The sequence below is a fragment of the Danio rerio genome, chromosome 1, assembly GCF_049306965.1.
Source record: "Danio rerio strain Tuebingen ecotype United States chromosome 1, GRCz12tu, whole genome shotgun sequence".
Lineage (NCBI taxonomy): Eukaryota > Metazoa > Chordata > Actinopteri > Cypriniformes > Danionidae > Danio > Danio rerio.
The window spans coordinates 50,847,280-50,873,145 of record NC_133176.1 but is presented as its reverse complement, the minus strand read 5'-3'; the positions used below and the strand labels follow the sequence as shown (position 1 = coordinate 50,873,145).

Here is a 25,866-nt window from a genome sequence, read left to right as displayed (position 1 = left end):
AGATATATCCAGCTGCAGGCTTGCAGACCCACACACGTTTCAGGCACACACAATCTAGCACACACGATCTAAGCAAACCATATTTGGTAACTAACTAACTTCTTAGGAGCGTTATCGCCACCTATTGAATTTCACAAATATGGTTTCCCATTTTAGACATTATATTATTATTATATCGTAAAGATCATTTTAACATCTCTGCAGTTTATGAACTCAAATTATGTAAATAAAAATAATTGGTTAAATACTCGTGACTTTATTCACGTCACACTCACATACACAAACAAAACATAATAGACCGTCTAATTGTAGGATTAAGTTTAATAAACTAATTCAGGATCTTAATATTATCATACTTGGTTAAAATCGCTTTGTTGTAAATTATAAAAAGCAATAATAATAAAAAAATAACTATGGTTAATCATTTAAATAATATATAATATAGTTATAAACTGATTATCTGATTATAAACTACTATCTTTTACTAAACAGTAGCAAATTTTAAATCGCTTGAGTAAAATATTAATAAAGTGTTATACATTCATTACATGTAGAAAGATTTTTATAATATATAAAGATGTATTATTGCCTGTATTAACTTGCTATTATTTCCATCATTATAAATGAATTCATTATATAAATGAAACCTGTCCAATTCAGATCGTTCAGCAAGGCCAGCAAACGAGTATCTGCTATACTGACTCTGTCAGGTAAATAATGACTGATAGAAAACTGTTCAGCCTATTATATTGAATGGCGATCGGAAACAACATTCCCCATTCACCCGTCTTGATCGCAGTGTTTGTGAAATAGTAAACACTATTGTTTATGGTGTAAAATATTTATTTACAATATATATACAATTATATTGATGACGATGTCCGAGAGAAGATGTTATTAACATTAACATCAGTCGGAACCATAATTGGTTTGCATATATTGTGTGTGCTGGATTGTGTGTGCCTCAAACGTGTGGTTCTGCGGGCCTTTAGCTGGATATTATTGCTATCGACAGTTACTGTGCAACAATATTTTACATTATTTCTTCCAACTTCGCCTCTTACAACATGACCTTCTAAAGTTCATCAAACAATGTCCTTTTTTTTACACAATGTACCTTTTTAATCTGCTTCATTTCAAAAATTAAGGTGCAACAAACCCTGACAAACATGAAGGTGAACTTAAGCACTGAAAAAAGCAAGCAGCAAACCTCGAAAGCACCTAAAATAGGAGAAAAAGCAGCTCAGTTCATGCTTTGCTGAATGTCTACTAAAGCAAGCGAGAGAAAGAGAACATGTGTGTGTACATTTCAGTGTGTGCCAAAGGACTTCCCCCGGGAGAGTGGCAGTGCCCAATGTAAGTGTGTGAGACTGTATGTGTGTCTGCTGCGACCAGGTGCAGAGAAAACCCCAGAAAATCTGGGTCACCCAAGAAAAACCAACACTTCACACACGCTGAACATATAAACTGCTCCAACTCCTGCCAGCAACAAAATTACATATTCCATCTGTACATCACAATGACTACATACACACAGAAACAGCACTTCAAAGTCAGACACGTTTATTATCCCGAGCCTCTCGGAATAATTTCCATGTTTTTGTGCCAACCCGGCTAACTTCAGCGCAGGGGATCAAACGCAGAGGGACGTGCCCATCCCTGACCAGGAGTGTTTGTGTAAATTTAAAGTGAAAACTCCAGAGGGAAGAGTTTAAACAAACAGAGTCCTCCCTTTCAGAGAAGGACTTCTACTAGTAACTCAGTATAACGAGGGCTTCCCGTGCACACCCTTCCTTTTGAGGTCGTGTGTGAATGTTTGGCTCGATTTTTAGACCAAAGAGAGATTCGTTTATTTATACTGGCCGACCTTATTCACAAGATTTGTGCCACACAAGTTTAACGACCCTATCGAGTGACTAAAACATTCAGTAACAGAGTGTGGTAGGTAACAGGGAGGGAGGAGGTGCATGCCGGCATTTCAAACTTGTTACAATTTTGTCAAAAATATAGATTTATTGATAAATATCGATACTGAATTATTTTAAATTATATAAATTTTAAATCATATATAAATTTAATGAATAATAATATTACGATTTTAACACTTTTGAATTTGAATTTAGATTTGAATTGAATTTATTTATTTAACAGGGACATGCACAAAAATACATTGACCTCGGAAAAACAGGAAACACTTTCCAAGGAGACATTATAATATGATCAGCATTTATGCTTATGTTAGTCTGTTTTTCCTTATCCCGAGGTCTCCATAATCTTGGACCAGGCTGTATCCTGAGCAGATGCTGTGGCAGACATGGAGGAGTGGAGAGCATGAGACTGATTGTACAATAGTTGTAAAAATGGGTTCAACAGTTTTGAGCAATTTCTGGAAACTTAAAAAAAAATTTAAATAAAATTATACAAAAAATAAAATAAAAAAGGAAGTATTTGGAAGTAATCCCTTTAAAATAGTATTAAAAATTTAAAATAACATTAAACAAAATAAAATGATGCTTCTATAAATAAAATAAAATAAAATAAAATAAAATAAAATAAAATAAAATAAAATAAAATAAAATAAAATAAAATAAAATAAAATAATTCGTTTGCTGGAAAAAGGAACTGAATTTAGAAATAGTTTTGAAACGAATCTTTGCGCTTTACAAACAAAATAAAATATGTAGGCTAATAAATGTCTTCATTGGAGTAAGCCCAATACTATTTCCTTATCCACAAAAGTAAAGAAGTAAAGTAAAAAGTAAAAGTAAAGAGGCCGAATGGAGGAGGCTCGTTCTTTATCCTTGCACTGCAGATGGTCTGTTTAACTGTTTTCTCACTAGTGAAGCGTTCAGTTTTTCAACTTACAAAGTCCGTCATGTAAATAGCAAATGCGCCATGGCGCAAAGCAACTGGCACTTAAAGGGAATGGAAGATGAGACTCTGGTTTAACACTGAAACACACTCATAACTCATTAAGAGAATAAGCACAACTCTGTTAGATGATGCGCCTGGGCGCGAATAGCATCTTTCTGTCCTTAAAATAGAAAAAGTGGATTCGGACATGCCCTTAATGGTTTTGCGCCATTCGCCTTAGACTTTGAGCCTAGATCTACAAAATAGAGTTCTTAGTGTTGTCAAAAATATCAATATATTGATAAATATATCAATACTGAATTATTTAAAATGATAAAATCTTGCTTTTGGTTAGTATCGATAACACTTTTGTTTTAATCAGAATATAAAATAAGATTGAGTTATTATTATTATTATTTTTTTTTTTTTTTCAAATTTATTGCCTTTTGGACTTAAAGACCGGTGATGTACAATGAAAAAAATATATTCATTGGATTTACTCATTTTATTAAGGTAAGTGGTTGCAAACTATTTATCTGGGCTGAACTAAAACAAACAAATGAAATTTAGTGTCGGTCATCATAATTTGTTTGTTTGAAGTCAGCCCATATGAATTGTTTGCAACCTTTAAAAAATTGAGTAGATTCAATTAATCATTTTTTATATTATTATATTATAGTTTTATATGGTTCAGTTGTCTTTTTTTTCTTTTTACTTAATTTGCATGTTGCTGAATTAGTTTCCCGCGGTATCGAAAACGGTATAGAATATCAGTATTTTTCAAGGTATCATATCGAAGTTGGAAGTTCCAGTACCGTGACAACACTAATGACCAACATTTTCTGTCTAACTTAAAGGTTCCTATATTAGTATAGACGCACGTCATGATTTGGCCAAGTACGATGCGATCCTGGATTAATGCTGGATCTATGTTGATCCTGGAACATAATTTTTGTTCAAAAATGTAATCCATACTTATTACCAACCTCTAAACCCAAACATAACTGTAAATTATTCCAAAAGTTTGAGGGGAATAAAGTTGGATTAGAAGTGCATAAACCGAACCGGACACCAAAACTTAACATGATTGCTAACCGCATCCCTTAATTCTGATTAGCTGATTGGAATATTTTTTCAAGATCAACACAAACGTGTAACATGTGACGCAGTTTGGCCATTTTTCAGCGAGATGCTAATGGTCTAATCAAGTTCAATGATTTATGCTAAGCTATGCTAAAAGTGACCCAGAGGCCAAGAATTGGCTGAATAGATTCAGAACTGGTAAAACTCAACTCTTAACTCTAGTAGAGTTGTAAAATGAGCCTATTTAAAAAAAAATTGAACGTTTCTTTAACAGAGACTTTTACTAATTATTAAACAATTAAAAGATTACACAACACAGAAATAAACTAAGAGTCAAGCTTTAATTAGGAAAATTATCAAAACTATTTCTCATTTTTGAGTGAGATGCTAATGGTCTAATCCAATTCAATGATTTCTAAAAGTGATTCAATGATTTCTCAAGCTAAAAGTGCTCCTGCCAGATCCAAAGATTGGCTGAATGGATTCTGAAAAACTCTGGAGTAGTTGTAAATTGAGCCTATTTTTAAAAACTGAGTGTTTTTATAACAGAGGTATTTAGTGATCATTAAACAATTAAAAGATTGCCTTCGCTCAACACAGAAATGAACGCCTGACCAATTATTGCATGTAATTCAGCAAGTCACTGCAGCTTGTGTTAGTTCTTACATGTATAATCTCAGTCTCAGTCGTCTTCAATCTGTCCCAAAACAGCTTAGATGTTGCTGGTGGTGCCAGTGCTGACGGAAAAGGAAATGTTGTACAATTTTTTTTATTCTAATAGCTCACAGGCTGGTTTCAGCCGTATGTGAGCTCAAAGCTTGTTAGTGCTGCAATACAGACTCAAAGTGTAGAAAACATCAAACGACTTCAGAGAGGTGGTCAGAAGCCCACAGTCTGGCACAAACACAGAGAAATGCACAATAAAAGCCACATTCAGACACACAAACATGACCGGAGCCACAAGAGCAAACACATCAAAAGAGTCCCACTTCATTACTAAACCATCACAACACTGGCGCACATGCCCAGATCAAACACAACCACACTGCCAAAAAACAGATACCATATCCTCATTCTAGAAACTCGACTTAGGTTGGGATGTTTCGTTATGGGGGAGTAATTATGTACAACAGTTGTAAAAATGGGTTTAACAGTTTTTGAGCACTTTTTGGGGACTTAATTTTTTTTTTAATGATCAGTTAATAAAATAAAATAAAATAAAATAAAATAAAATAAAATAAAATAAAATAAAATAAAATAAAATAAAATAAAATAAAATATGCCCAAATGACAAAAAATAAATAAAATAAAAACATGCAAAATACAAAAAATTTTAAATAAAATAAAATAAAATAAAAATATTTTAGAAAAATATTTGTGTGTAAAAACAGATGCCAAAAAAAAAAAAAAATTAAATAAAACAAAAAGGAAGCATTTGGAAGTGTTTAAAAAGATACCTTTAAATGGTAGTAAAAATTCTAAATAACATCAAATAAAATAAAATGATGGTTAAAAAATTAAATTAAATTAAATTAAAAATGTAATTTAATTTAATTAAATTTAATTTAATTAAATCATTATTTTTATTTTAAAAAATTGCCAAAAAGTTTTTTAAAACAAAACAAAAAAGGAAGTATATGGTAAAAGATACCTTAAAATATATAAAGAATTAAATAACAAAAATAAAATTAAATAAAAATTATGGTTCTATAAATAAAAAATAATAATTAAATTAAATCAATTTGCAATAAATATACAAATACAAATACAAAAACATTTTCAAAATATATTTGAAAAAAATACAGAGAAAATTGCATTTATTTGAAAAAATACAACTATAAAATACCACTATTAAAATATACTTAAATAGAAGAAAATAAATAAAAAAATGAAATAAATAAATGCAATAAAAAGACTTAAAAATGATATTAAGACATTTAATATAAATTGCATAATAAAAAAACTAAATAAAACATTAAATAAAACATTAAAACAAGTATTTGTCAAAAAGTGAAGAAATATTTACAATTATGAAAATACAAATAAATAATAATTCTCATTTATTAAACTGTATAATTTTGAACAATGAAATAACTCCCTAAACAAGCAACAATCATCATGTCCACATAATCTGATTAATTTTTTTTTTTTTCTCGAACCTCATCCTAACTCTAACCCATTAAATCCTAAAGGTCTCAACTGTTTCTTTCTTTTTCTCACAAAAATAGACTAAAGAGTTAAACAAAGCAGTAACTGGAATAAGGATGGAAACCTTGATCTAAATTGACTGAACTGTGAAACACTAAATTTAGTCTCCCTCTCTCACTTTCTTTCCTTGACTTGCACAAATCTGGCCTCAGATCAGCAGCCAAGGGCAACTTCTCTGCTCACCACAGACTCAAAACCCTCCATTGTTCCTTTGAGCACAAGGCCAGTGTGTCTGTGAAGTGGAGGTGTTCGTCTCCTGACTGCGACTTCTGCTCGCTCATGAAACAAGCCTTTATCTGCTTTAACAATCCGGCTCCTTCTTCTCACATGGACAGTACAGTAGGAAAAACATGCGTCCCTGAACGGCCCGAAAAAATACAACTTCTGGAGCTGTGGCCTTCACTGCAGTGCTTTGCGGTCTGGAAGCTCATTTTGGATTTTGGAGCAGGGCTCCACTGCCTACTCTTTCCTAAATCTAGATGTAATATAATTGAGGAGAACATCCAGAGTCAGACGGGTTCATGAGCAAAGGCAATCTAAGGACAAGGCTGTACAGGGAATGTGTGTTTGTGTGTGTGCGCAAATATATTAAAAATGAATTAATTAATTAAATAATTAATAAATACATGACTGAATAAATAAATAAACACATGAATAAATAAGTAAATGAATACATGAATAAATAAATAAATACATGAATAAATAAACAAATGCATTAATGAATAAATAAATAAATAAATATATAAATACATGAATAAATACATAAATAAATACATTATGGAATATATAAATTAAAAAATAAATGCATAAATAAATAAATAAATAAATACATAAGAAATTAATAAATAATATAATAATAATAATAATAATAATAAAGTAATTTCATGAAGCTAAAATAAAATAATATAAATAAATATTTAAAAATATTTTTAAATGTCATAAATTATTATATAATGTAAAACATAGGGCTAATTTAAATGTTTATATTACCATATATTGTATATAATATATTAAATGTCTAACTAGCAGTATGTTTTAAATATTTTGATAATATTTTAAAACAAAAAACATAATTTTTTAACGTGATTTTATTTAATTAAATATTAAGTAATGATTTAATTGTATTTGTTTTTAATTAAAATAAGAAGAAGAAGAAGAAGAAGAAGAAGAAGAAGAAGAAGAAGAAGAAGAAGAAGAAGAACAAGAAGAAGAAGAAGGAGATGAAGAATATCACAAAAAATAAGTTCTAAATAACATCAAATACAGTAAAACAGTATAAGTAAAATGATGGCTCTAATAATAAAATAAAATGTAATTTAATTTAAAGTAAAAATTAGATTAAATTAAATGTAAACATTACATAAAATTATTTAAATTAATCTAAATTAATTAAATGAAATTAAATAACAAAAATAAAATAATAACAATTAAGGCGACTCGGTGGCGCAGTAGGTAGTGCTGTCGCCTCACAACAAGAAGGTCGCAGGTTTGAGCCTCAGCTGTGATAGTTGGAATTTCTGTGTGGAGTTTGCCTGTTCTCTCTGTGTTCACATGGGTTTCCTCCGAGTGCTCCGGTTTCCCTCACAAGTCCAAAGACGTGCTAAAGGTGAACTGGGTAGGCTAAATTGTCCATAGTGTATGAGTGTAAATGAATGTGAATAGATGTTTCCCAGAGATGGGTTGCAGCTGGAAGGGCATCCACTGCGTAAAAACGTGCTGGATAAGTTGGCGGTTCATTCCGCTGTGGCGACCCCAGATTAATAAAGGGACTAAGAAAAAAGAAAATGAATGAATGAATAACAATTAATAATAATAATAATAATAATAATAATAATAATAATAATAATAATAATAACAATAATAAAAACAAGGAAAAGGCTATTTGTCCTACCAAAACAAAAAGATATATTAAAATAACAGGATTAAGTAAAAAAGGCGGCCTTCAAAAACATAAAATAACAATGAAACTATGTAATGTATATTAAAAACTAAAATTTAAGCAACAGTAAGTAAACAGTTTTAGCGACCAAGCAGCATTTCAAGATGATCAATTTTAAAAACAGTTCTACTGTTATATATCATACTTCTGTGGGAAGTTATTCTATTTTTTAAAAGATTTAAATGGATTCTAATTATAAAAACTTTATATTAAAACAAATATTAATAATTACAATAAATAAAACATTACCATTTCAAAATTTTAATACCAAATATAGTCAGACTGAATTAGTATGGCTGTCAGGAAGATAAAACCACCTCAGAAAATGTATTCCTCTAAATATCCCTCTAAATTCATGCTATTTAAAGTACTTCTGTAAAAAAAAAAAGAAAAAAAAGGAAAGAAAATCATTATCATAGTCATTTGCTATATAATTAAACAAACATCCGGATCCCTCCCTACAACTGTCAGGCCAGCCTTTGCTATCATTATCCCAGATTTTGATTTCCGATTTTACAATTCAATCTACTCAGTTTCTCCAACTGTCCTCCAAACTCAAAAACACTGAAGTTTAAAAACACAAATTTAGAGCATTGGCGGAAAAAGCACGAATCGCCTCTCGAGTTATGCAAATGTCAGAAATCTGCAGTGCTGTGTGATCAGATGAGGAAGACCTGAGCATACAGTATAGAGCACTGGAGCTCTGCCAGTGTACTTGACAAAGAGACACACCCCTCTTCTTAACAATCAGCTCACAGCACTGCACTCTGTACCGGCAAATCCTTACTAGGGATTAAGTCTCAGAAACATTCCCTGGAAAAGTTACCTGAACTTAATTCCTCTCGTTAATTCCAATTGTCACACAAAAAGTTTATAGAATGGATCCAAAAAATGGTAAAACTCCACTGTTCAACTCTAGAAGTCATGTAAAATGAGCCTTTTTTTTCAGAAAAATGTGTTCCTTTAAGAATTCACTACGACCAATCTCTAGCCTCTTAGAGAGATGCAAGCCTCTGTGTACTTGTAAACATCACAGAAGGGATAGAAGTGCAGTTTAAAAAGGCCTTGTTTTTACTTTGAGTTAGCTATACATAAGCTCTGTGGGTGGCTGCTCCGCAGAGACCAGGGAGGACAAAATAGACCTGAAACTTCAAACAAGAACCTAGAAGTACAAACAATACATGCTTCCTGATATACGTCCAAGAATATACACCCACCCCTTATGAAAACTAACCATGGCCCTTGCATAATAATCAAAGTTTCACTGTGCATAACCATTGGCAAAATTGCAGTTTTTAGGATTATTGTAGCTAACTTTGCTGCCAAACCGCATTTTGCTCACAAATTATGCTTACAGGTTAAGATTTGGGTGGTATATTCAGTTATTTTTTCAATGGGGGTCTCATTTCCAAGCCTCTGCTAGGAATGAAACCATCTACATTTACATTAGACATTCGGCAGACACTTTTGTCCAAAGCAATATACAACTGAGGAGGCAAAAAGTACTCTGAAAATTAAGAGCTAAAGTTAGGAGCAGGTGTTTCCCAGAGATGGGTTGCGACTGGAAGGGCATCCGCTGCATAAAAACGTGCTTTATAAATTGGTGGTTTATTCCGTTGTGGCAACCCTGGATTATAAAGGGACTAAGCTGAAAATAAAATAAATGAATGAATGAGTTAGGAGCAGAAGTGTTTTTTTTTTTTACTTTATTTTTTTATTTTGCTTTTTGTATAGAGAGAAGAGGTGGTTTATGAAGCCCACTAACCTGTGTGAAGCACACTTCAAAAATGCACAATGCTTTTTTTTCTCTTTTTTTTCCGATATTGGGTGATTGTAGGAAAGTGTCTGGTTGAAATGTGCTAGCATGTCAGTGCGATGAAAAGGAGAATGTGTTTTCTACAGGTGGTTTGTAAAGCCCACTCACCTATGTGAGGCACACTCAGAATTGCATAATGTTTTGAGCTTTCGGTTTGGATCTGTTTTAGATAAAACTGAGATGTGTTTTAGTCGCACTATCAAACAAAGTACTGTGAAACTATTAAAATGTTAATTCTTTTTCCATTCACGCTAAGCTGTATTTGCTACTCAAAAAAACAAAAGCTTAAAACCATAAGACAACAAAAAGATATCCGAACAAACCAAAACAGGATGTGATGTCACAAGATACGATCACAAACAGGATGCAGGGTCTTTTTTTTTCATTATAGTCATAATGATGTTTTTTTGAGTTCCATAGAACCATCAGAAAGCTGCTTCTTAGCTATTCAGTGCTCAACTGATAAAAAAATATCAAATATTAAATGTACACACATACAGTATAACAGACAGGTTAAGCCATGAACAAAGATGTTGTTTTAGATGTTCAGTAAAGTTATATCACAAAATATACAACATCAAATCAATGCTTCCCACAGGTCTGAAATATACATACAGTGGTAGCCGGATTGAAACACAATTTACCCCCGTATATTTGACATATATATATATATAACATATATATAAACATTTAATAAAAACTGTCATTAACTGTTTCTTTTCAGTTTAGACTAGTAATTTTGTCCTCTCCGAGTATATAGTAAAGTTTTCTGAGTCATTTAGGTTAAAAATGAATTATTTATGTTTCTCATGCTCCCAAAAGGCTTAAGAAAAAAGGTAATGCAAAAACGCATATGATTAACGACAGCTTGACAAAGCAAAAGCCAAATACTTTTAGGATTTTAGGAAACATTTTAGGAGATTAAGAAGCCCGATTGGGCAAACTTTTAAGTTCCAGAAAGGCGCCTCTTTGTGGGTCTGGAAAGCATGTGAGACTGTCTGTGGAAGTGTTGACAGGTCTTGTCCACACTGAACGAAATGGGTAAATGAGACAAGGTTTTCCACAACTTAATCGATTGTGGATGGTTAAATTAGGTGGATATAAAATTGTGTAAACGGTTGATAATATTATTAAAAAAAAAACACGTCCAATACTTGGGCGGCCATTAATACCTGGGCGGCACGTCCAAGTAAAGTCTAAACGTGAGAAGCACTGTCAAATGCAGCTTTTTAGGGACTAAGCACCGGAACGGTGCGTAGGCCCTATTGGAATTGCTCCATTTCTAATTAGGGACCAAGCACCATAACGGTTTTTAGGCCCTATTGGAATTGCTCCGTTTACTAGGGACCGAGCACCGAGACGGTGCGTAGGCCCTATTGGAATTGTCTGTTTATTCTTCTTCTACTCCGGAATGAGTCGTGATTTTGAGGGGTTAAACATGCCAAAAACTGACAAAACTTTGCACACGCCCCAGAGGTGGCAAAAATTTACGTTTGTTATAGGCTTCAGAAGTGGACGTGGAAAAATCACTCGACATTAGACGGACTGGCCCCCAAGCTACATTTCACACACACACACGAAAATTGGCACTCGCATCAAACAAGCCAAATCCTACAAAAAGGTCTATTGGAGCGAAATCTCAAACCCAACAGAAAGTCAGTTATTTTTAACTTCCTGCGCCGAAAAAGTGCAGTTTTTGCCATATTTAGGCGTTGTATTTTAACAAACTCCTACTAGGGAATTAATCGGATCAACACCAAAATTGGCCTTTGTCATCTAAAGGCCTTGGCGATGTTAAATTGCGAAGATCAAAATTTTTTGGTGGAGGGCGTGTCCATCTCTTAAACTTTGATGATTCGCCACAAAACAGGAAGTTGTTATGACTCAGGCATGCATTGCCCGATCTGCCTCAAAATTCACACGTTTGATAACAATCCTGACCTGAAACAATTGACCTTTGAACAAATGACCTTTGTGATGCTGAATTATGAAGATCTAGAGTTTTCATCAAAGGGCGTGTCCATGGCGGACTGACAAAGTGAAGTGCTTCGCCATGGAGGAGGAACTACTTTTAACTCAGCCAAACAATGTTTGATCTGCCTGAAAATTCACAGGTTTGATGGGACTCCACTCCTGACAACATCTACATGCCAATATTGAATCACAGTCATGGCACCACCTGTTGACAGGGGGAAGTTTGGTATAAATCAGTGATTTTCTTAGGTTTTCTATATTTATCAGCTTAAATTATTATTGTCCACTGTTCTCAGTCATCGTATGGCCCCCGGCAAGCGGTGAGCCTGAGTGTGAGGTCCCTTTCATTGCTGCTTGCAGCTTTAATTTTGTTTTTGTATCTCTATGCTAAATCGACAGTAAACCAGGACTATTTTTTTCCTGACCAAACAAACCAATAGTGAACCAAACTCATTTTAAACTACTTTTAGCTAGTACACTAAAGCAAATTAGGTAACACTTTACAATAAGGTTCATTAGTTAATGCATTTACTAACATGAACTAATCATGAACAACACATGTACAGCATTTATTAATCATAATTGAACATTTACTAATGCATTATTAACATTCAAGTCCATGCTTGTTAACATTAGTTAATGCACCGTGAGTTAACATGAACTAACAACAAACTACTGTATTTTCATTAACTAACGTTAACTAACATGAACAAATACTGTAGTAAATGTATTGTTCATTGTTTGTTCATGTTAGTAAATGCATTAATTAACATTAACTAATAAACATTATTGTAAAGTGTGACCGCAAATTAATATATATGTATTAACGAAACAATGGCTTACTCTTTCTGCAGTTACATTTACTAATGATTAAATTGGTGTGGACTGCATTTAAAACAGAGTAGCAAGCTGTCATTAATCTTTCTGTCATGCAATTCTTTTCCTCTCAATTATTGTTTTATTTTTTTAAAGACTACCAAATGCTAACCCTAACCACAGCTCTACTCACTAACTACTGACACCATGATAGGCTATTTCACTGTGAATTATAGTTAACACGGTAAATGTTTATAAGGCAAATTTGAAGGATGTTCAGAATTTGATTCTTAAATTACAATTAGGGCTGAACTTGCAGACGCTGTGCATTTGAGTCTGTCTGTGTGTTTGGATAACTAAAGACCTCGGCTCAGCTAACAGAAAATTTGCAAAGTGAAAACGAAAGGCCTTATTCTTGGCCAGCCTGAATGATTTTATTTTAAATGAACTGTAGAACATTAGAGAATGGTCAAATAGTGTTTAACCAGCTGTCAGTGCGCATGAGAAGCTTTTAAGCACAGTTCCCATGTTTAACTTGGAGTTTGAATAAACTCCTACACACACAATGCTAATGCTAACCAGCAGAGCACAGGCAGTTACAGTGAAAGATAATGGGAGCTTATGAATTCATAATTCACAACAAAGCCACCCATAGTCACATTTACCAAATGGTTTATATAGCACGCTGATTCTCTAAAACACTGCGACAGAACATTTGCTGGCTTTATTCTCGCAGGAACCTCTATGATGCAAGTAGGTAATGAAAACATGGCAAAAGCAACTTGGAAATTCCATAACTTGAGGCTGCCAGTCAACTGTGTCTGAGATAAACAGAAATTGATGAATCTGTTCACAATGTTTCCATTGATATGTTTTTAACAAACTTCTAAATCTAATTAGAAAATACAACAGTAATTTATAGTATAGTGTTTTTCAACCATACTAGAGTAAAGTGTATTATACTGTATATTTTATAGCATTTACAAGACTTTGTTTATGAATGTTACAACATTGTGAACACTCGAAAAATGATGTTGCTGTTGAAACTACTTATTTAAAATGAGCAGAAACAACACAATTCTTGAGCTTTTTTGGGGGACAACTTAATTGTTTTAAGTTCAATCCACTTATCTTGAAAAATAAACTTAAATACAAATCGATTGTGTGGAACTATACATTTTTACAGTGTAGTCTTAACTATAGTTAACTGATAAACTAATAAAAAATGTAGTATACTTTTGTTAGATTTTACTACAGTAAATGCGGTGTATTGTAGTGTAAAAGTTGTAGAAAACGTTCAAGTACATTATCTTGTTTTTAGTTTATATTACTGTAGTTGCATTACCACAGCAACTTTAGAATAACCACAACAGGTTATTTCTGTATATTATATGTTAATATATAGTATACTATAAGTATTTCACTATGGTGAAGTGCAAAAACACTATAGTATTTACTATAAATCACCATAGTATTTTAATGTGGGATACAGTTTATATTCTGTTATAATCATTCTATTAAAAGTTGCTCATTTTGAGATCAAATAACATTGCTTAGCATTTAATGGTGAAAACAGTCAAATAAATAATTATCTGTAACATCTTCATGTGAATTTTGATCTTTTTAATTCATCCTTGCTGCACTCAATTATTCCAAAATCTTTCTGACCTCAAAGCGTGTACTTACAACTTCCCTCCCATACCAATGCAAGTACTACATTTCTAAACTACTAAAACCATAGTCAGAAACGTTGCTTCTATACATTCTTAGCATGATCTGAAACATCTGCTGACGCCTCTGAAAGGCACATCCCTCTTCCTAATGTTTGTTATTGTTCCTGTCGACTGTTCCGTATGGGACGCAGGAACTCCAGAGGAGGGAAGTGATTGACTGGTTGAGTCGCCCTCTCAGCTTATCATCAACGGAGGCTTTGATTTCACCCCACCGGCCTGTGCAAAACATGGCCACCATTAGCTCTTGTGTTAAAACACTGGAGTCTTTGACACAGAAGAGCAATCAACTCAACACAATGTAGATGTGTGGGAAAACCATGGGGGTTCACACACTCAAAAAAATCTAACTACTTAGTACTTATTTAGCTGAAACAACACAATTCTAGAGCTTTTTGGGAGCAACTTAAATATTTTCTGTTCAATCCACTTAACTGCTAACTTATTTGCTTTAAGTTGTCCCAACACAAATCTATTGTGTGGAAACCAGCATTTTATACAGTGCACATACAACATTATCTCTCGGTAGCAAGTTTCTACTGAGGAACAGTATACCATTGTAAAGGGAAGGTAAAAGATAATTTTATAGACGCATACTCATTAGACTCTTAAAAGCAAGAGTACAAAAGCTGTCAATGGAACTATACCCTATCAAAAGGTGAACTTTTGTATGTAAAGGGAACATATTAATCCCTAAAGTGTCTAGGTGATAACTTAAAAAAAAGATATCAGTACCTAAATACTCAATATTGTAGCTAAAAACTACAAAAATGTACCTTTTGAAAGGGTACTGCCGCAGTGATTGCTTTTTTCGGAGAGTGTACTATCTTAAAAGTAGATATCAGTACCAAAAGATTCCATACTATTGTTAAACAGTACAAAGAAGTATCATTCGAAGGGTGCCGTCCAGTGACCACTTTATTTCTGAGAGTGTTCCATCTTAAAAGTATATATTAGTACCTAAAGGCTCCTTATTGTTGTTAAAGAGTACAAAGATGTACCATTCGAAGGGTACCGTCCAGTGACCGCTTTATTTCTGAGAATGTTCCATCTTAAAAGTAGATATTAGTACCTAAAGGCTCTATATTGTAGCTAAAAAGTACAAAGATGTTCTTTTTGAAAGGGCACCACCCCAGTGACCGCTTTATTTCTTACAGTGGACCATCTTAAAAATAGATATTAGTACTTAAAGACTCCAAATTGTAGCTAAAAAGTACAAAGATGTACCTTTTGAAAGGATACCGCCCCAAATGACCGCTTTATTTCGGAGAGTGTACCATCTTAAAAGTAGATATTAGTACCTAAAGACTCCACACTCTCAGAAAAATAAAGTACACTGTGGTACTAATAATGTTCCATAAGAAACACTTTTGTATCTTTGAAACAGTTGTACCTTATATGATACAAAAGAGACTTATTATGATACTGTTCTGTACCTTTTATGGTACAGTTGAAATGAAGGTACACAGTTGCTCTCATAAAAAAGGTACATAAGTGTTTGTCGACTTCTTCTTTATTGCAATATCTATGAAAATAAATATTACTGGAAAGGCAAAGGTATTTCATGAATAATTTCAATATTAAATTTAAATGTTTTAAATTTTAAATTTAATGAAACTCAAACATTAATTATTAAATTCTATAAAACAAAACAACTGGTAAAACAAAAAAACTATTGGTATTGTAAACTAAACTAAAGGCATATTTAATAAACATTTGGTAAGCATTTTCTGATGAATACATATTCATTATTGATATCCGCATCGTTCAGCGTTTGCTTGCCACTACGCACGTGAGCTGGCAAAAGTCCTGCAAAGTGTTCATGCAGACATTTTACTATTGTAAAACTAATTAAACATTGTGCATATCTTGTCACAGTACTTTTGCATAATTTTATTTCTATTTTAAAATTAAGTAAATTAAATGAACTTTGAATGTTTACAAAGGTAATCTGTGAAAACTGGAGAAAAAAAATGTTTTATTGTACATGGGTGAGTGTATTTCTGTAACATTTTTGTGAAAAGTGTTGTAAAATGTTTAGCAAAAACTAGACCTTTTGATTTATGTTAAAGTATTTTTATTCTTTATTGTAAATGGAATTTACAGAAGAAAAAAAGTGCTTTTACACAAAATGAAACTTGTGTAAACTGAAACATTGTTTAATAAATGTATTTGAAGTTTTATGTTTACTGAAAATAAATTGAGGAATTTTGGATAAAGCAAAGGTTAATTTAAAAGTGTTTTGTCACTGTAGTGGTACCTTCATAGATCAGATTTGTAATTTTGATAAAAGTACAATATTGTATCTGCAGGTTTTAAAAACATAGGTACATTTTGGTTTCCCTTGGTACAAATAATGTCCTTAAAGGTAGAAACTGCAATGGTAGAAACTTGTTTCTTTGTCTTAAGTTACAATTCTGTTCCATAAAAAGGAACTTCTTCCCAGAGATGGGTTGTGGCTGGAAGGGCATCCACTGCGTAAAAACATGCTGCATAATTTGGCGGTTCATTCCGCTGTGGCGATCCTTGATCAATAAAGAAAAGAGAATGAATGAATGAATGAATGAATGAATAAATGAATGAATGAATGAATGAATGAATGAATGAATGAATGAATGAATGAATGAGGTAATCCCTCGGTGACAAAGGTCTGTACCATTTTTTTCTGAAAGTGTAAGTTAATTAGGCAAGTTAGGGTGATTAGGTAAATCGTTGTAATAGTTTGATTCGTAGAAAATCTAAAAAAATTATTGCTTATTGCTTAAGGGGCCTAATGACATTGACCTTAAAATGGTTTTAAAAAATTAAAGCCAAAATAAAACAAATAAAACTTTTCCCCAGAAGAAAAAAAATTGTAGGAAATACTGTGAAAAATTCTTTCCTCTCCTCGACATCATTTGGGAAATATGAAAAAAAAAAAGTATTTATCACAGGAGGGCTAACAATTATGACTTCAATTGTATCTACAAAAAAACTGTTAAAAGTCTGACTGTACCAACTGCACAGATATGTTCAAAGAAACAAGCTTACGCTGCACCTAAATGTGCACAGTCATCTCAACCCAATACGTCCTCCTCACACACCAACACACACATGCTCTTTCTTCCCAGACTTTACAGAAGGGCCACACTGCACCTGAAGGCTTTCCTCCATTCTGCTTCCAAAGCAAATACTGTTACTGGCCAAGGAGTCCAGAGAGCTCCGTCACACAGTTAGACTTCCATTTGTAAAATACACCCATAAATGTCATTCAGCACAACCCCTCGGCCACTGAGGCCAGTAGCGCACGCTACATTAAACAGCAATAGGCTCATATCACATTCTTTCTTCTCTTTAGTATTTAACTTGCTACTGCTTTGGGAATAAAAAATGCAGAGTTATTAATGTGTGGTGGTTATAAAACTAAATAAAAGCTAGAAATTGTAAGAAATAGGTATGTTAGTGTAAAGCTGGCTTGTATAAGAGGTGTTAAACTCAGTTTTGTAGTGAATTCCTGAACAAATCATTTAAAAATGAAAGGAATTAGATTTTTCAGCTGTTAAAGTCGGCGTGAAAGTTGCTAAGACTTTTCTTTTAGTATGCTGATGTACTTCCAACTGAAACTGAATATTGAGTAAGAGGCGGGGCTTTCCTATCGCATGTCATTTCCTTGTAGCAAACTAATGGTAAGAGGGGCGTGGCTAAGAATATTGTGGCTGAAGCTGTTAAACTGACATAAACAGAGAAGCACCACCACTCCAAACACAGAAACAAATGTTCAGACTTTGATTGAAGATTACCAAAACAAACATTTAATTTAACTCGCACAGATTGATTGTTCACCTAAAGCACAGGTGTCAAACTCAGTTCCAAAAGGGCCGCAGCTCTGCACAGTTTAGTTCAAACCCTAATTAAACACACCTGATCAAACTAATTGAGTCCTTCAGGCTTGTTTGAAACCTACAGGTAAGTGTGTTGGAGCTAAATTGTGCAGGGCTTCGGCCCTCCAGGAATTGAGTTTGACACCCCTGACCTAAAGAATAACAATGTGAGCTAGCAAAACAAACAATGTAAATTTTGACTTTACAAGGACTTTAAACTTAAGTAAACATACCTGAAGGTCAAAGAATTTACTGTATCTTCTGTAGATGATGTGGGATGTGGAGTCAGAATATGTCACATTGATGAGATACACCTGAAAAGGGAAAAAGGAAGATTATTAGATTTGTTTAGATAAGCAAGTGCTTAATGAGAATGACAACAACTATAAAGTTTTCCTAATCATCTATACGTATAGAGAAGTCCACACTAGGCATGGGATGATAACCGTTTTCAAGGTATACCGCTGTTTGGAAAAGTCAAGATTTACAACCGCCAACATTTTCTGTAATACCGTTACTAAGGTATGTGTAAGATTTTTTTATTTACTCTTTTTGTTGTTGTTGTTTTTTAAGAAATGAGTATCTTCATCAGAAAATATATCTAAAGATGCTATTTTAAATTGTAAAAGAAATCTGTGTAAATCTAAAGACAGCAGAAGTCTATGATTCATTTTCATTATTTTAGCCTGACATGTTTACTGCTCCAAAACATTATGAATCTTTCAAAAAATAAAATATATTGTTTTCAAAGGGGAAAAAGTTTTAATTGTTTACCCAGACATTTAAAAAATATATGTATTTTAGAGAAGTAATCACAATACCGTGATACTGTGATATTTTTATCCAAGGTTATCATAGTCAGACTCAGAATCTTATACCGGCCTATGCCTAGTCCACACCACTGCACGGAAAAAAACATATCACTGGAACCCCTTACAAATCGTGTTTTTACTTAGTGAATGATAAAAACATTTTGTGATATATATATGTATATATATATATATATATATATATATATATATATATATATATATATATATATATATATATATATATATATATATATTTATATATATATATAGTATCGTCCGATTCCAATCGAGTCTGAAACTGCATGATCAGGCACGATTTCTGATCATGTGATCGGATCTAAAAATCTCTAATTTACATGATATATTTGCTCATTCTGAATAACTCTAAAAAACACTACTGTCAATCATACCTTTCATTAGTTATTTGACATTAATTAAAAACCCACTTATGCAAAGTAGTCCTACTTCTGTTGTAAAATGTCAACGAAACAGCATTGCACACATTTCTGGACTGCCTAGATAAATATTTATCAAAAAATAAACATGATCTTTTGCATTTGGACAGCAATAATAATACAGCTATAATAAAATGTAAATTCATGAGCAAAGGCATCAAGTGATTCCACCGCTGAAACCATTGCCTGTTATAAAGCTGAAATAAGTTGTATTGCTATGGCAGTTGACCTAAAATTAAATTGATTTAGGTGGTTATAGGTTTAAAAAAAACAAAAAAAAACATTATTTTTCAAAATACAATTTTAAATCAAAATATGAAAAAGTTAAATTAATCCTAATAATTATATGGATTATAAATATATTTTATAATAATTTTATTTCAGTAATTTTTTGTGATCTTCCAACCTCTCATGCCTTGTTTAAAACATATCAAACACAAGTCGTTACGCCAAGAAAGTAGGGTAAAACTTAAAAGTAATGCCATCACAGCATTGAGTAGTCAGGAAACAGCAGTGTATTCAGTATTTCCTGCAAAATTCCTAGCAAATGCAGTGCTATTGTCCTGCATGTGAAATGAAGATCAGAAGTTTAGTTCCTCCACAAGGCCACCGACAGACAATATGACTTCATGTGGAAGAGAGAGCCTCCTGTTCACAGGCATTTCCCACTGGATGGGACAATTGCAGGGTGTCTCTGCCCCCTACGCCATTCAGAGCGGTTTCCTCTCTCCTCTAAATACAGTACATATGCTTGATCCGTCTTTCATGACACTGCTATGTTCATTTATATCATACATCATACCTATATTTTTCATTCAATTCACTAATGTGTCAATTGGCATTCAATAAAATTATATATTAAAAAAGCTATTTACATCAAAGGAAAGACACAAGATTTGGAGAATGAAGAAGTGCATTGGACATCTAGAAGATCACAACAACAGAACTGTTTACCTTGAAATGTGTTTTCATCATTCAGGTAATTGGACTTTTAATACATGCATAAATTGGGTCTAAAATGTTTTAGACATCCACTTTCAACCACTTTCAGAGGTAGTTGAAAGTCCATTTGATTAGACTGCTTTTAGTATCATGTGGCTGAATGCATTGGAAGAGCCGCAAAAGACTACACAGTGTTGGCAAAGATTCTTTATCAATGTAACTGATTATTTTCTTATTACTTTTTTTAATTTCTTATGAATGTTTTGGCAAGGTGGCTCAGTGGTTAGCACTGTCACCTCACAGCAAGAAGGTCGCTGCTTCGAGTCCCGGCTGGGCCAGTTGGCATTTCTGTGTGAAGTTTGCATGTTCTCCTCGTGTTCGCATGGGCTTCCTACGGGTGCTCCAGTTTCCCACACAGTCCAAAGACATGCGCTATAAAGTGAACTAGGTGAACTAAATTTGCCGTAGTGTATGAGTGTGTGTGGAAATGTGAGAGTGTATGGGTACTGGGTTGTGGCTGTGTAAAACATATGCCGGGACTATTAAGGACTAAGCCGAAGGACAATGAATGAATTTTACCTGTTAAAGTTTTTTTCCTAAAAACTGCTAAAAAAAAAAGTCAAATTAAAACCAAAACTATAACAATGAAATCATGTTTAAATTATTGACTACATAAAATAAATAAAACTAAAATGACCATTTGCCAAAATAAAAATATCATTTGGTGATGCTAAAGTATTACAGAAATTGCACATTTTGAATTATATTTACATTTAATTGTTTATCAGACACTTTTATCCAAAGCGACTTACAATTGAGGAGGCATTCGGCAATTCAACAAGAAGAGGCATAGGCCATTTTGAGGGATGTAAACAATAACAATGGTCCCAACGTATTTCCTGTTTTTTATTTTTCATTTCCATAGCTCCCGAGAATCCGAAAAGAGCCACATATTGATAAATGACATTAGGACGGCTGTTTTAACATTGAGATATGATTGAATTGCCTCTTGTTACAGTTATTAATAGTTTGACAACAAGCAGGAAATGTTTTGTGGACCAATTACATCACCGCATTGAAACGGTCTAAACCAGGGGTGTCAAACGTATGGCCCGTGGCCGGAAACTAATTAAATCTGGCCCGCGAGATGATTCTGAAAAAAGCTGCAATTGTTCAATAAAAGAAACTGTTGTTCCAATTGTGTCCACTGGATGGCGCAACTGCAAAGTGTTAATTTCATCCAATCCAGAAGCCTGAATCAGCATCAGTTTGACAGCCTTCTCAGACAGAAAGAGCACATCTATGCCCTGCCATACCACACTGAGATGTTCTCACGAGGAAAGTGGCTAATTTGTAGTTCAGTCGTAACCGTCATTGGTGGATTAGCAAAGCTTACTAAATTTCACGAATGAGATCGTACCATTTTATATGAATTAGCTACTAATTAAAAAGTTACGAATTGCCGAGAGATCGTGTTGTCCTTAGGCTCCAGCTTTATGTTTTATATTGATCGTATTAAAACAAAGAAAACAATCTGAAGTTGTTGATTTTAGGTTATATATGCCATGATATACCAGCCCACTTTGGAATAGATTTTCCTCCATGTGGCCCCTGAGCTAAAATCAGTTTGAAACCCCTGTTCTAAACAAAGAAATGTTGGCTACTCTGTAAGTAAGCATTACTGAGTACGTTTACATGGACACCGATAATGCAATTTAGACAATAATGCAATTAGGACAATACTCTGATTATGAGTCTACCATATAAACAGCGATTTTTGAATACCTTAATCTGACTAAAGTCATAAATGAACTAAACAGAAATCGAATTAAGAAGTGGAGTATGCCAATTTTTGTCGAATTGTTGAAGTGCAGTACAGATGCAAACAGGCCCGGATTGGCCAATCGGGAGGACCGGGAGAGTTCCCGGTGGGCCGGTCCGTTTTTTGGCCGCGAGGAACTACTGATAAAAGTCAACGTCCGCCATTCTTCAATTCTCAAACTGCTCTCCCGACAAAAATGCTTGCAGCACACACACAGCTTTGCTGTATGATCGGCCCTGACAGGATCGCGGGGAAAAAAACATGCAACAAACCACGTGGATCAGGGAAACAAATACATGCGAGCCTTCATGAACGGCTACTGCGTGCCGTTGGTCTGTCTCAAAGCTTGCTTGAAACTGGCAGGTCTGCCTTCGGAAAGCACGTGCTCTCATGAATAATTAAGCAGCCGGCTCTTCTCATAGGATAAGAAAACTCCGCTATGAATAATAATGAGAAACCAACGCGTCATCATTGCACTTGCAGTCAGTGAAGAACCTCAGATATTAAAATTCCATTGAAACACCAGTCCTTACTTCATACTTGCATGCAATATGTGTTTGTCACAGGGGGCATTAAAGAAATGTTCTTGAATGAAAGTGAAACTGCCGGACAGCAGATCAAGACGAAAAGCTACCGAAATCACTTGAAACTCCAGAGGAGACGTGGATAGCATGATGACGCAATGACATTAATCGAATTATGTGCTATAACAGGAAAACGGGATCATGAAATGAACACTCAAAAAGCAGCTCATGTAAACACCTTAATCATATTATTGTCTTATTAAGATTAAGGTAAATAATTTGATTACTGATGTCCACATAAACATAGTCAATGATTTAAACTTAATACGATCCTCGACCAGCAATTAATGCAGAGAGGTGTTACAGAGATGTTACATATTAAAATGATCCCACTTGGAAACCTTTCTAAAGCAAATTAAAAAACGTTTCACATCTAGCAGTTTCCAGCGCTAAAACACTCCAAAGCTGTGCTGTGCAGATTGAATAACTGAAAACTGCATACCATTTTAACTCCTTTTACTCTAAGATACATCTGATTTATATGCAGTACATTTCCCTTGCAGTGTAGATCTAATATCACAGGTTCATGTCAGCATAATATTTCAACCACAGCTCTCTAGCATGAAGCTTTAGAATAAATTACCCCACCGATTGTGGTCTGCAGGACAGTGTGTTGACATCTTTTCTCCAGGGTCTAAACTCAGTAACGTCAGGCTCGTTCAAGGTCTCCTCCGCTGTGAGCAGCATGTCTAAGCTGATCCTGGAGGAGTGTTTGAAAAGCTGTGTTTGTGACACTTGGGATCTAACAGCTTTTGAGTTTTGCTGTGATCTCTGGTGATCTCCTGTCAAACGGCCAACATGCATGAAGCACATTGGAACGGGTGTCTTTGAATGTCATGGGTATGAAATTGCTAGTTTTGTCCATGCTAGATTTGCAAGAAATAATTAAGCAGGAAAAACACACACACACACACACAAACTGCTACATGTGTGTGCCGCCTTGCAAAGTTTTGCATATCATTACGTATATTTTTACATGGCAACCAAAAAATAATAATAAATAACAGTTACAGTTAAGTTATTTATTAATGAATTATGAATGTATCACAACTGCTAATGTTTCAGAAACTCTAAATTCTGTGCTTAACTCATCTAAAATCACAAGTAATAATGGATGACAAAACAAAAACTTTGTTGCATGTCAAGAGGAGAATAGCAGAAAGAAAAATTATAATAAAAACCTATTTCAAAGCAAAAACAGGGCTATTTTGCTTGTTTTAAGGCAATACTCACTTAATTTGGGCATAATGTTTCTAAAAACAAGACAATATTTTTAATTTGTCATGAAAATCCTTTTTGATTTAAGAATTGTAAGATATTTCGACTATAAATAAGACAAAACTATAAGTATGAGCCCTAATTCAGGGGCTAACTACATACTACATAGCTATCTACATAGCATTCTTAGCTATCATAGCTATACGCATAACAACAAGCTAACAACAATCTTATTACCAAACCCTTAAAGGATCGCTAAAACAGGCTTAAAATCCTAACACTGTATAAGTTAGCATAACAACTCATAATATTGTTGCACAAAGTTCTATAGTTAGCACAGCTACAGCAATAAGACCACAGTAATCACACTGAAACAGGTTAAAACCTATAACACTGCATAACTTAGCATAACAACTCAATGGCTAACATTTTAACACAATTTTTGTACTTAGCACAGCACTAGCAATCACCCTGAAGGCCATGGTAATCATACTGAAACAGGTTAAAAGCTATAACACTGCATAAATTAGCATAACAACTAAAATCCTAACATTGTAGCACAACGTTTTGCACAGCACTAACAATCTCTGTGTAACTTAACATAGCAACACAAACCCTAACAATGTGGCACAAATTTTACTTTGCACAGCACCAATGACCACCTAAAACACCACGGTAAAAACCCTAAAACATGCTTAAATCCCCTAATGCTGTGCAACTTAGCATAGCAACACAAAACCTAACATTGCATCACAAACTTTGCACAGCACTAACGATCACCCAAAAAACCAGAGCAATCATATAGAAGCCTGCATGCTAACAATTCCCAACACAACCCTACCATTGTGTACCAAAGTTTCATTTGCAGAGCACCAATGACCACCTAAAACACCATGTTAATAACCCTGAAACATGCTTAAAACCCTTAATATTGGGCAACTTAGCATAAGAACACAAACCCTAACATTGTAGCTCAAAGTTTTATACTTTGCACAGCACTAACGATCACCCAAAACACCAAAGCTATCACATAGAAGCCTGCGTGATAACAATTCTCAACACTTTGAAACTTAGCATAGCAACACAAACGCTAACATTGAACTTCTAAGTTTTGCACTTAGCAAAGCATGATCAATCATTCAGAATACTACAACAACCACACAGCAATAACCATAGGATTGTGGCATCAAGCTTTGCACTTAGCAAAACACTAATAATCACTCAGCAACCACAAAGGAACACATTAACAACTCATTACACTGTGGAAACTAGCATAGCAACAAATAACCTAACATGATGCACTTAGCAAAGCTTTCATAATCACCTAGAACACTATAACATGAAAAAATCCAAAAACCACACCACTCATTGGCCAGATGTTATTGAACGTATTTCTTAAACTGCTTTTCGACTGGTAAGAATTAATGTGGGGGAATATGCAAATGGAACTCCCGCAAGTAAACAAACTGGCTGACACAAAATGTAGTTTTTTACTATGGAGGGACGACTGCACTGGCTGACAGTATCCCTGGTCATAGCATACTTTATACTTTGTATAAATCACTTCAGACAAACTATACATTTCGAGAATGAAGCGTGGCTTCAGATGGAAAACAATGTTTTAATGCATTGCAAACGGCGAAGGCTCACCGCAAGTCACTTCAGGAGGAGACGTGAATTAATTTAGCAAAACTGTGACATGGTTATCTTCCAAAAATATAACCAACGATCCATCAGGTAATGTTTCCCCCCTC

General features: G+C 33.9%; 1 protein-coding gene across 11 annotated transcripts in view; it reads right to left on the bottom strand.

The window, feature by feature from the left end:
- The window catches only part of sh3pxd2aa (SH3 and PX domains 2Aa), a 168,337-nt gene that overhangs the window by 119,546 nt on the left and 22,925 nt on the right, over positions 1–25,866 (bottom strand). For all 11 annotated transcript variants that reach the window (XM_021475313.3, XM_009293905.5, XM_021475323.3 and 8 more), the window contains exon 2: positions 18,513–18,593. In XM_021475313.3, coding sequence (XP_021330988.1) covers positions 18,513–18,593 — 81 coding nt within the window. The remainder of the gene's footprint in view (positions 1–18,512; positions 18,594–25,866) is intronic.